This window comes from Zingiber officinale, chromosome 8A (assembly GCF_018446385.1).
Source record: "Zingiber officinale cultivar Zhangliang chromosome 8A, Zo_v1.1, whole genome shotgun sequence".
Classification (NCBI taxonomy): Eukaryota; Viridiplantae; Streptophyta; class Magnoliopsida; order Zingiberales; family Zingiberaceae; genus Zingiber; species Zingiber officinale.
In genome coordinates, this window is record NC_056000.1 from 126,085,042 (window position 1) to 126,098,700 (window position 13,659).

The 13,659-nt window shown below is 37.6% G+C and overlaps 2 protein-coding genes across 2 annotated transcripts; one reads left to right on the forward strand and one right to left on the reverse strand.

The window, feature by feature from the left end:
- The first annotated feature begins 1,056 nt into the window (after nucleotides 1-1,056).
- On the forward strand, nucleotides 1,057-2,179 carry LOC122010157 (transcription factor MYB108-like). The gene is made up of 3 exons (XM_042566590.1): nucleotides 1,057-1,238; nucleotides 1,333-1,462; nucleotides 1,542-2,179. The coding sequence occupies exons 1-3, from the start codon at nucleotides 1,118-1,120 to the stop codon at nucleotides 2,020-2,022; spliced, it is 732 nt and encodes a 243-aa protein (XP_042422524.1). The 5' UTR covers nucleotides 1,057-1,117; the 3' UTR covers nucleotides 2,023-2,179.
- A 2,122-nt stretch (nucleotides 2,180-4,301) lies between these two features.
- Nucleotides 4,302-7,739, reverse strand: LOC122010158 (probable NADH dehydrogenase [ubiquinone] 1 alpha subcomplex subunit 5, mitochondrial). Its single transcript, XM_042566591.1, has 2 exons — nucleotides 7,348-7,739; nucleotides 4,302-4,677 (listed from the first exon to the last, which is right to left on the reverse strand). Exons 1-2 carry the CDS (start codon nucleotides 7,685-7,687, stop codon nucleotides 4,493-4,495), a joined length of 525 nt encoding a protein of 174 aa, XP_042422525.1. The 5' UTR covers nucleotides 7,688-7,739; the 3' UTR covers nucleotides 4,302-4,492.
- Nucleotides 7,740-13,659: the final 5,920 nt, after the last annotated feature.

Below are 13,659 nucleotides of genomic sequence, written 5' to 3' on the forward strand. Positions count from 1 at the left end.
TCAATATTATCGGTGCCACAATAAGATATAGATAGATACATCTTGAGAGATACTTTACTCTAGCGTAACGACCCTTTACATAATAAGATCATACATCCATAAAAGTATTTTATATTAATTGAAAAGTAATCTCAAAATTTATTAGAGTAAATACTCATTCATATACAGAGAGATTCGTTAGTCTACACACTCATTCGATGCACATTCTTGGACGATCTTCACAGGTTCAGATGCTCGGAGCCCCTCCCAGGCGCCCCAATTTACTTTTGAGAATCGGGACGCTCGGACATGCAAAAGTCTCTCAGGAGTGTGTACCGAATGAGTGTCCAAGTTAACATCTCATTATATATAAAGTGAGAGATTTATTAGTCTATACACCCGTTCGGTCCATACTCATAGATGATCCTCATAAGTCCGGATGCTCGGAGCCTCTCCCGGATGCCCTGATTAATTTTTACGAATCGAGACACCCAGACATGTGAGAATCTCCCAGGAGTGTGCATTGAACGAATGTCCAAATTAACATCTCATTAAATAAAAAGAGAAAGATTTATTAATCTACACACCCATTCGGTTCACACTCATAACCGATCCTCACAGATCCAAGTACACAGAATTCCTCAAAAACGTCCCGATTCATTTTTAAAATTTAGAATGCCTGGAAGAACATTCGGATGCCCAGATATATGAGAATCGTCTGAAAATATGCACCGAACAAGTGTATGAATATATATAACGTGTTAATCCGCGGAGCGATTTTTTTAATTTAATTTTCTAACAAAAAAACAAAATTAGAGAAGGGAGGAGCAAAACAAATTTAGCTCTGTTTCTTGGATTCACGCTCACAGAAGTGTTCCACTTGGCGAACGATCGAGTAAGTGTTTTGTCAAAAGTTAAAGGCTCTGGTACGCTACGCTGTTTGCCTTCCATCAAAAGCCATCACTTTTGTCTTTAAACTCCCTTAATCTATTCTATACCCCGTTGCGGCTCCCCTCCCTTTTCATCACGTGTTTATTTGCCGCCTCCTGTCCTGTCCTGTCATGTCTACAAAACCCCCCTTCGTCTTCTTCTCCTTCTCCGTCCCGATCCACCACAACATCCAAAGAGGAAGCGGCCAATGGAGGTCCAGGAGATGGAGTTGAGAAGAGGGCCTTGGACGAGGGAGGAGGACCGCGCGCTGATGAACTACATCGCCGTCAATGGCGAGGGGAAGTGGAATTCGCTGGCTCGTCGCGCAGGTACTCGTTCACTCACTGCACCGGAACAGAGTGCTCTGTTTTTCTTTCCGGGGAAGAGTAAAAAATGGGATTTTTTTTTAAAAAAAAAAAACAGGGCTGAGGAGGACGGGGAAGAGCTGTCGCCTCCGGTGGCTGAACTATCTCCGGCCGGACGTACGGAGGGGCAACATCACGCCGGAGGAGCAACTGCTCATCTTGGAACTCCACTCGCGGTGGGGGAACAGGTGGCTCGTCGAATTCTTCATCTCTTGGCGTGTTGTTTGGCGAAATTGATGATTTGATTGTGTCTGCGTTCTTGCGAAGATGGTCGAAGATAGCGCAGTATTTTCCGGGGAGAACCGATAACGAGATCAAGAACTACTGGAGGACGCGGGTGCAGAAGCACGCGAAGCAGCTCGAATGCGACGCCGGCAGCCAGCAGTTCAGGGACGTCGTGCGCTACCTGTGGATGCCCCGCCTCCTGGAGAGAATCGGCGGCGGAGGCTCCAGTACGTCCGCCGCTGCGGAGTTCGGGGTTGCGACTCCGGCGATCACGGAGACGGAGGCAAAGCCCAGCCCGGAGAATTCGACCGCCGCTGCGTCGTCGTCGTCGGTGGATTCGGTCAGCGCGCAGTTCTCGCCGCAGCCTCCTGTTTCCGGCGGCCTGATGCATCCAGGCGGCGAGCTGTGGCCGGAGTCGCTGCCGAAGGCCTTCGACTTCCCGGACTTGGAGCAGATGGTGTGGCCAGCAGGGGACGATCTGTGGAGCGCGGACGAGATCTGGTTGCTGCAGCAACAATTTTAACCGGAATCAATGAAGAAAGAAGCATAAAAAATATCTTATTTCTGGAGAAGAACTGCACGCATCGATCATCTTCTTCAAATAATTTCCTTTTTTTTGTCTGTCACTGTGATTCTTTGGATGAACCTGTGCATGATTAATTGGATTCGAGATTCGATAACAAAGCAACTCGATGATTAATAGTAGATTAAATGATGGGAATTTGTTATTAGAGGTGAATAATGATGATGAATGCTTATTTGGTTGGGGATGGAATACACTGAGATAGTGGAAGAAGTCGCCGTCTCTATATTTGTTGCGTGCGATGTATGTATATATATCAAATATTTTAAATACTTTTATTTAATTATAACGGATACATTTATTTATTCGTAACTTATTCAGAATTATTGTATCGGATGCATGACATGGGAACAATTTAGCAAATGTTTGCTTAGAAGGAAAGTTAAACAGCAAATAGAAATGAATCTTTTCGCTTTATATTTGATTGATGATTTTATTAATGAATTGAATGACAAATTAAATTAGTGATTTTATTTTATTTTTATTTGATAGTTTAAGATTTTAGAGTGATTGGTTTAGTCCTATGAAAATTTCTCATCAAATTATGATAAATCATAAAGCACTTACAGCGAGCGAACGATCCAAAAGTTCAACATCTTGTAATTACGTATTCTATTTAAAGGAAAAATTTCTATAAATATATAATAACTTGACATCTTCAGCACCTTAGTTCAAGAAGTATAATTCAAGTGGCTGATAGCCTACAAAATAAATAAAAAAACAGTTTATGCAAACTCAGATCCTCGTATGTACTTTACTACTATATCACACCCGTTGGAGGATGATTTTATTTCTATTCGACCAGCTATATTGGAGTCGAGATTAACTTAATCTAGATAGTATATTGGCTCCTTGCATATGATAACCTCAGTCCGATTTAAATTATAATACATAATTTTAATTATATGATTATCAGATAATTATACAATTAAAATCATAAAAAATAAAATAACATAATATTATTTGGTGTGCAGGCATAGGGAAGACGAGGCTACGTAGGCAGCACTGTCGACGGACGACTCCCCAGGGTTGTGTGCAACGATTCTTACCGGAGCATGGTGCGTGGAGGGTCTCTCAAAGGCAATTGGACAACAGAAAGGAGCAGTCAGGCCTGGTGGCCCAGGGCAGTTCCAACAACGACAGGCATTGTTATATCTCAGTCAAATTGAGATTTGAAAAAACTTTGAAAGTATTTTAGTCCGAAATGGCAAAAAATTGAAAGATAATTTTAGAAAATAAATTTTATTAACACTAGAATCACGTAAAATCCCACACTTACAAAATAATCACATTCTAAGTTATATGCCCCCACTTACTGACATGATGGGCATATTCACTCATTACTTGAACTAAACAAGATTAAATAACATAATCATAACTAAAATTATCAACAATAACCTTCAACCAAATATGTTCTAAAAGATATTCCTTTATTCTTTTAGGAACCTTTAAATAGGTCTACAGGGCTATGAAAATCGTATCATAAGAATGCTATCAAGAATATCATTTTGATGCTACTAAAATTCTTGCGTGAATAAATGAAGAGGCTTCCGATTGTATGGAGAGAGGCAAAGAATATGGTCCGAGCCGAATTAATAAATTTGCTAACCTTGTGAAACCACCACAATAATCTAATTTTAATGCAATTGATATGATTATTTTAGTGGTCTGACAAGTCAGAGCTCGTTTGGGTATTTGGCTACGCCTCAGGACTAATGAGTGGCAAGAATTATAATATTGTATCATTCCACGCGTGCTTATATTTGGTGGTAGCCATTAGCCATGAGCCCATGGCCCCCACCATTACACGCATAATTAGGCACTTAAGCTTCAAGCAATAGTGACAAAGACGAGTTAACTAAGTGTATTACACTAATATTAAATGAGATTTAAATCTATCGACAATGTGAAATGAGAAAAATGTGAGGAATTTTTGCTTGGATAGTTTCTCTAACATACTTACCATGCGACCATATGTTTCCTCTAATTGCTAAGCATAACTAAAGAGCATAACTAATGCATAACTCACAGATCAGTAGGTGCTGAGGAGACTTGTTGCAGGTGCAAAATTCACTGCGTTCATCAAACTTTTTGCCGTTGCCAACACCGGTAAGCTCAGGCGTCGTTCACGTCGGCAAGCAACAGCCCGGTTCAGGTAGAGGTTCATAAGACATCAATAGGTCTTGCAAAAGCTAAAATCACCTTACTAAGATCAGTCATACACAAACACAAATAAGCATAGCAATTCATTATGGAGTTGCCTAACAATGTCTTGCAATTGTGTCCTTCAGGGAATTAAAACATTTTTGAATCCTAGCGATATTATTTTCATAAGTGAAAGCTAGGTCCATCATTAGCACCAAAAAATGCTGGAAATATATATTGTCAAACCAAGCAAAAGAGTGAGCATTTAAGTTTTTAACTGGGGTGCTGTTTCATCCTTGGGAGGCGAATCTGTCGTGATGGCCTCCAACGTCTTAAAGAACTCATTGGGGAGAGGGGAAGGTCGGTGATGTGGAACATGTTTAGGAATTGGAGTGTTATCTTCGATAACCTTACATTCGTAGTCCTCAGGAACTCCCCATGGATCCCACTCTGCATTGCAATATGAAGACAACTAGCCTTAAGAAGTTGTGAGGAAGAAATATACAAAATAGTTAATGAAAGAGAATAATGATATTGGAAACATCCATGAGCATAGTGAACAGATGCTTGACGAGATGTGTAGGGATCTAAATAAGGAATAAGTCTCCCTTCGGGTTTCATATTCTATGATGCAACTTCATATCCAAGGCTAACTAGAATTGTTAGCTATCAACTTTTTGAAACTAACATAATGTTCACAAAAGCAAATTAGGAAGTACATGAAATATATTAGACCATATTAAGTTAGCCTAACTGTTAATATCAGGGCTAATAAGAATAGTTGGATCAAAAAATATCCATATCATTCAAATTTTAGGTATACTTGTCACCATCAAAGATCATTGTAGTGATTAGTTTCTTGAAATAAGAGAAGTTGAAGATAAATTGTTGGGAGTTACTATTTCCATCTACTACTCCTACAATTGGTGTGTTTCTTCAGAAACGCACATACACACCTCTTGAAGGAACGCAAGCTCGAGATTTCTTATAAAAATAGTGGATCCAATCAGTTTGAGAATGGTCAATTTTGAAATTTTCATGGATTATTTGCTTTAGTAATATGCACTGTATGAAATAAGAATTTCATGTAGAGTTCTTGAATGAAGATTCTTTCAATAGAATGAATGACCATAACAACAAGCGTTGGCTCAATCTTAAGGAAACTATGCAGAAACATTACAAATTTGTGACAAAGATAAATAACCAGAAATTGATTCCTAGGCCATACACAAAAGCAATAGAGTATGTGACGGAAGGCATTCTGGCACAAATAGCTGATAAGAAAGAACCACTTCATCCAAAAAAATGAGTACAAGAATGTTATGTATAAAATTTGAAGAAAATGTTTTTTTGAAAGACTTCTCTATTAACCAGAATTGTGTGAGCTTTGAGTCTGCAGTAATCAGAGAGTATGGGACGAAACAAGTGGAAGAGGTTATCAATAGATGAAGATAAATGAACTAAGCAACAAACACAGTCATGCAACAAGGACACCTAGAAGACTCAGAGTGAAAGGACGTTGATTGGGATTGCCAATTGTCAATGCTGAACAGCATACAAAATGCAGACTTAGGATGCAAAGATCGGGTTTAACGCACAGATTAGGGATGCAAAGATTGGGTCGAATGCACTGTCTATTTTCCTATTATTGGAGCTTACTCCACAAGCAAGGAAATCTCTAGATTAAGTGTGAGTATCCTTTTAAAGCTAACAAGGCAAAAAAGAAGGGCAGAGAACCTCCTGGCTACTGTGTTTTAACAGTTGGATAGATTGATCAAGATGGATAGCTTACAAGCATTTCCACTGTGCTGTTTACTTGGATGGACAGATTGGAAGATGCATAAGAACAAAAGTATTGGAAAGCATCAATCCCAACTTGATCCACCCAATTAGGGGAATCAAAATGAAGTAAGAAACCCCAATCAGTTTCCCCACTATTCCATCCATTCTAACCCATCTAGCAAAGTAAACAGCAGTATCATCCTCGCCACTCATTGTCAGCCAAAGTACAGACCCTAACCATGACTAACTTGTAAAAACCGACGCCAAAGGAATGTCTAATCTGAATAGAATCCAAACCAAGATAAGTTGTGACTGACCACTAACACATGCTCAAAGCATACCTTTAAATTCAAGGCTAAAAAATAGAGAGCAGCAGTAATCAAGGAACTAAAAAGGTTCAAATTTTAGGTCCTGAAGTTGTGGAAATCAACAAGCAGCAGTAAATATGCTTCTTTCTGTTAACATTTTTAGAGAATACTTTTTATAGTAAAATGGTAATCCAAAAGATAGTATTATAGTATTAGTTAGTACTTGGCAAAGTTTTAAATCTCTCAGTACAAAGCATTTTTGTGGTAAACTAGTAATTCAAACAAAAGGCATACGTTAGTATATGATAACTTTTAATTCTTATGGTCTCTCTCCCTTTCTTCTGAGACACCACCGATCCTTCATCCTTTCATCTTCTTCTACCACATCAAACATAGGGAAGCCAAAGAACAAGACAGTTGAAAGTGATCTATGCTCTCAATCCCCAAATGAGACTAGGTTATACAATTAAAGATTAAGCATTCAATTGATTTTAATTAAGACATTTGAGAGAATAAAATTTACTGCTTCATGATATAACTCTATAAATAGATATTAACAATAGATATAAGACATCCAGGTTTCAACCAAGGGATGCAGAAAAAGAAGACGGGCAATGATCCGTCCAATCAATCTCTTGATGGTTCTTCCCTCAACTGTCACATAGTGCCTCAACGCACGGGGACACAATCCCAAAATCAAGATCGTGACAGAGTACTCTGCAATCAAACTCCACGAAATGGACTGGAGAGAAAAACAAAATTGGCACCCAGAACAGCACAACAGTATTGAATCTCCATTAAAATATCATAGGACCGTAAAAGATCTCATTTTGAAGAAACTAAACTATCTAATTTTTATTGTTAAATGCTGAAATGATCCTTTAACTAATTGAAAATCAGAGAAGGAAAGAAAATAGAATCCACCACGCAGATCTACTGGAGAAATCGCCAAATCCAACATCAACCCAACGCATAGATAAAAACAAACATCAAAAAAATTGAAAGGAACTAAAAATAAAGAGGTACGAACCGATCATCTTGGAGATAAGCGTGAGCTCGTCCTTCGCCTCCTCGATGAGCTCCTCAACCTGGCCGCACCCCAGGCGGTTCTCGATCTCCTCCCAGTCATCCTCCTCCAGGCAGACGTTGAGGCGTTGGCGGGTGAAGCTCTCGACGGCCTTACGGTAGCCCTCGTCCGGGGGCACGGCCTGGATCTCCCTGAGAGTGCGAGTGTAGAGGGAGATCAGCACCTCGCGGGCGTTGGGCACCACGTCGAGCCCCACAATCCCGGTCGTCTCCTTCACCTTCTTCCCTACCTGCGTCGACATAGCCCGCCATCCACCGCCCAACAGCACTCGCCGCAGGAACATCTTCGCCTCGAAGGATCAAAATCGATCTCGCTCGGAAGAGCGCATATAAACAGATAGATAGAAAAGGCAACTCCAGGATGGGCTCGCTCGGAACCGATCATCGATCTCGCGCGGATTCCGATCCGACGGCTCCAAATCGTCTATCGATAGGCCCAGTAATTTGACGATAGATGGGCTAAAAATTCTGGGCCCATCTTAGGGATATTAGAACTGCTAAATCATCCTCAATGATTTTATAAACTTTAAGAATTACCCTTTAATATTTAATAATATCAAAATAACACAATGCTTCCATTTTATTTTTTTAAAATTACCATTCAAATTATGATAAATGTCGTCTATGATAAAAGATAAATGCAAATCAATTCATATGATATAAACAAAAACAGATAAAAACAGATACAAAAATCATTATGTTCATTCTGGAAAGCATTCAGCAAGTATCGTATACACCTGACTAAGAAAAATAAACTACAAGATGAACAGCTTACGAACAAGTGCAGAAGTTGAATAAAGACCTACTACCAGTTCGACAACGTTAAGTAAGACACAAACTGTACTGGAAGTATCAAAAACCAAAGTGCGCAACCTCTTCATCTTCGCCTTCATCTTCCTCTGTCTCTTCCTCAGAGAATCTAACATCCTCCAACTCCTCTTCCTCCTCTTCCTCATCCTCCATCTTAAGAGATCCTTTGTCTTTTAGACCAGTTTTAAGTACGGCTGTTTGCCCTTTAGATTTCTCCATGACTTTGCGTAGTCTCTCCATGTTTTCCTTCCCGCGGTCAGTTTCTAGACGCTGTTTCTCGGCCCTTCTCTTGTCGAGGTCAGCTCTGTATAGAAAATGGAATAAATTCCAATAATAATTGAAGTCTATTTTAGAACAAAATAAGTTCGGTGGTTGGTTGTTACTTGTAGTTCTCCATGTATTCTTTAACACTTGATTCAATTGCAGTGAAAAAGGCTTCCATTCCATCGCCAGAAACTGCTGAAACTCCCACGGAGTGCATATTTTTGTAAAACTCTTCGAGCGCCAGAGCAAGACTTCTTGCTTAAGTTGATGTGTAGGATGAATCAGTGTTCAATGCTGCCTGAAATGCTTCAAAATCCTGCATCCACTGATACCAGAACAATGAACTGTAAATTGTGAAGAAGAAAAAGAAATAATGATGTACATGCAAATTAATATGTAGCCTAGGTTAAGTTTATTACGCAAAGGTTAAGTGAAAGGGAAATCAGTGATTTCCTCAATCTTATGAGTGATTTCAGCAAAAAAAAAAAAAAAAAAAAAACTTGACTATCGGCCTCTACCATGGAAGAACACAAATTATGACGAAGGTAACGTCACAAATTTGGTGTCATCTTGTTTTTAAGTTGGAGCATGGATTCCAATGAAACAAGAAAAGATAGACACGATCCTCTTTAGTCTCAGAAAAAGGCATTAACCCTCTGTTTGGGAATAGGTGAGGGAAGGGTAACTAAGGGGAACGGGAACTCCAAACCTTGTTTGGAAGGGAGTGAGTAAAGGAAAGAACATGTAAGGAAGGGTAAACTTTAACCTTCCTTACCCACGAAATGGAGTATTTTCTTGCACCCCAAGGAAGGGTAAGGGGAATAAAAAAAAATTATCTCAATTTTATCCTTGTTTCATAATATTAATTCCCTTCCTCTCGCCTTCCTTCTCTTCCTCCTCGCGTAAGCCCTCACTTCCTTAATTTATGTGGACTGTGGACAATATCATATGCAAATCTAAATGTTGTCTTAAACAATTTCATAGCAATAGAGATCTAACTATGTATGCTGAAATAAATGCATACTTTCCAATACCAAAAAATGAAAAACTATAAAAGAAAACTAACAATTTTGTGCAATGAAAATATACTAGACTCAGTAAATACGAGTAAAAGAAACAATTGAACACTAGAACATGCAGTAAGTTATCATAATCATGTAGTAAATAGTAGAACATATATCCAATTCGAATTTTAAAACCTTGCCATAAGGTAAAACAACTTTAGTGGTGGAAAACATTAGAAAACAGTAGCAATGGTTCAATTCAAGATTACATCATTATGAACCAGTAACCACTAAGCAAAATATAATTGTTGAATAACATAAATCAGGTCTTAATAAAATGAGTTCAAAATTACACAACTAATAATATCTTAGACTCATATTTATTCTACTTATTCTTCTCATAATTTTCAATAACTTGTTCTTCATCGGACACAAACTCAATATCATTATTGTGATCCTCCTCTTCTTCTTCGTATGCAAAATCATCTTTATGAAGTTCTCTCACTCTAGAGCTTCTTCGAGGTTGTAGATTTTCATTTGTTCCACTTGCTTCATCAACCATTTGCCAAGTGAGTCCGGAACCTAGTTCAACTTTATCATCTTCCCCACCATCCACAATCCAACCTTGTGTATTTGAAGCATCTTTTGCAAGAAGGACATCGACATTACTTTCTTTTTCTCTTTTTTGTTTGTTCAACAATCTAATATTAAATTGGACAAATACTAGATTGTTCAACACTTCAACCTGTTGGCATCCAACCTATTTCTTTTCTTTGTATGATTCTTAAAAAAAACAGAGAAAGACAGAAAGTAAATATTATAGTTAGTACCTGAATATGCAGTATAGACGTTAAAAATTATAGCTAATTTAATTAAAAACTGAAAGTTTAAAACTTACTTCTTCAAATGTACTCCAAATTCTTTCACACCCAGATGAACTTGTAGTTAATGAAAGTATCCTCAATGTCACCCTTAGCAAGTTAGGTGTGTGAGCACTGTATGTACTCCACCATTCACATGGATCAAATGTATCATCATTTTTTTCACATGCTTTTGCTGCTAATGTTTTTCCAAATAATCCAGTCTTATCTCTATATTTTGGAAATTCCTTGTTAATAATTGTATCTTGTAGATCTAACTCATTGGAGTTTCTATGCATTCAAAAATCTCCGTCGCGACCTCCTAATAAAGAGCAATAGAATTATCTTTATAGTAAAAATAAGGATTCAACAAAAAAACAGTGGTATGCAATGATGTATCAAGTCTATCCTTCATTTTTGACTCAATAATGACTATGATAGGCTGATAATTTGATTCCACATTGTTCAGAGCCACCTTGATATCTTTTTTAGCTTGAAGAAGCTCCCCCATATAGAAACCCCATCGATGACTTTCTATCTCCATCTACCAATCGAAGAACTCTTACCAAAGGAGCAAATATTTTCAAACAAAGTGTCACGCCATTCCAAAAACGCATGCTCATCACTGTAGAGTAAGCCAATTTTCCTCTGTTTGTTTTTGACCATTTACATTTCTCCCACATATCACTTGTTAACATGACCCTTAAATTATCTTTTTTTTTCAATCAAACTTTGCAATGTGAGGAAATTTGATGCAAGCCTGATAACTCCTGGTCGGACTATGTCTCTCTTATTCGTGAAACTTCTCATTAATGATAAAGTCTTATGGTGAGCATAGATGAAAATGGTAAAAGTCTTGGATTGCTCAATCACCTTTTTATATCGTGAAAGTTTGCCAATACTTTAAAGCATGAGATTAACAGTGTGAGTTGCACATGAACTCCAAAAGATCCCAGGTCGTTTTTCTTTCATTAATTTAGTTGCAACTATATTGTTGGTGGCATTGTCTGTTATAATCTAAACAATATTCTGAGCTCCTACTTGTTCAATACACTTGTCAATATACTCAAAAATAAGTTGAGCTGTAATCTGAAGACTCCTTAGACTCTAAAAATGTAGTACCCTCCTTACAATTAACACACAAATTTAAGATGCTTCTTCTTTTTCTATTATTCCATGCATCTGTCATGATTGAGCACTCATTCTTTGCCCATTCTTCTTCATGTTTCTTCAGCAATTGTTTTGTTCTTTCAACTTCGGCTTTCAACAGTGGCTCCCTAAGTTGATATTGAGTTGGAGGCTTGAATACTAGTCCAAATTGACCCACTGCCTCCATTAGTTGCTTGAAGCTATCATTATCAACAGCATTGAATGAGATTTCATTTTCATAAATTCATCTCCCAACATATTGTTGAACTTGTTGAGTTCTCTCTTTGAAAAAAAATCTCATTTATATTTTTTTAACAAAACACTTTACACCCACTTGAACTTACATTTTCTGGAGCAATTACTGATGCATATCTATCCATGGGGCCAAGTGGAAGAGGTTTTTTAATTCCAGTCATCCCTTCAATTTCAAGACCTCCTTCTACGTCTAGAGAAATAGCCACCTCTGCTCTACAACTTTGCTCTTCCATTATTTTGTTCTTCTTTCAGTTCCTCCCTTTTAAAATAGTCTGTTTGCACTTATTTTTGTCTTCTTGAGATGCTTTTCGACAACCAGATACATTTCCAGGTATATTTCCAATGTGCTCCTTGATCCTATAAACTCCCCCTGACATTGTTTTTCCACATAACTTGCATTTAATTTTGTCAAGGTTCATAGGATCAATCAACATCTCAAACCCCCATCCGATGCCATTTGACTTTCTTCTAAGAATCCCGGATTTGGGTTGAGTGACGGATGCTGTCAAAGATTGATTGCTTGCCATTATGATAACCTGAAAATTATATATAACATAATAAAATTTAATTATACGGTACAAAATATAGCATTAACAAGTCTTAGAATATTTTTTTTATATATCTTAATTTAATTAATAAAATTTATTAGCTATTTATCAAAAAATTAAATTTTAAATATATTTTTAAATCTGATTTATATAAATTAATAATATTTATTAGAATTTTTTAAATTTTAATATAATTTTAAATTTTTAAATTTTTAAATCTGATTAATAATTTAATATAAAGTAATAATATATAAAAATTTTAAATCTGATTTATATAAATTAATAATATTTATTAAAAAAATTTAAATTTTAAATATAATTTTTATATTTTTAAATCTGATTAATATAAATTAATAATATTTATTAGATTTTTTTAATTTTAAATATAATATTTATATCTGTTATATAAATTAATAATATTTATTAAAAAAATTAAATTAAATTATTTATATATTTAAATCTGTTTTATATAAATTAATAATATTTATTAAACAAATTAAATTTTAAATATATATAATTGGGGTAATTTAATTCAGCTTTATGAAATCCTATTATTGAAATTATCTAGGTTAGGAGTTGTTTGATTTTATTAAATCCTAATACAAATTATGTACAGTGAACACACGCCGACGCCGCGATCAGACGCCTCTCACGCCTCGTGGGAGGTGTTCAACGCCGTCGGAAGCCTCGCTGGACACATCCGGCGCGTCTGGGAAAGTCCGGTGTCACTTCCGGCGGCTTCCAGTGCCGCTGGAAGCATCACGAGATGCCGCCGGACGCGTCCTGCGACACTTCCAGCGGCTGCGGACGCGCCCGGCGCAACCGGAGACGTACCACGACGACAACTCAACGGGAGAAACAAAAAAAATTAACAAAAAGCAGTGTTCGAAAACAGTAAGTCAGAAAAAAAAACCTAAAAACTTACCAAGCCACGGAGCGACGAAGCCTTACAGCGACGATGAGAGAAGACGAAAACGTAAGCACACACGGAAACGAGCAAATTAGGTACAAAATACTAAAACTTAAATATCTACGTCGAGGCCCACCAAAAGCCGCCGAGGGTCGCCTAGGTCACCCGCCTGGGGGGTTTCCGGCACGGTCTGCTGCTACCGCACAGCGCCTAGGCGGCCGCCTAGGCCGTGTTTTCGAACACTACTATCCGGACGGATTTCCAGTAAAGCCCCGGGCGGGTAAAAGGTCATTCGGGTCTAAAGCACTTATCCTCATATTATTATCCAAACGGATTTCCAACAAAGCATAGGTTATCAGATAGACTTCCGAGAAGCACCAAGCTTCCTCTTATTTCTCAAACAGATTTCTAACATGACCAAGGGATTATATTATCATTCTCAGAACGAATGTCTCA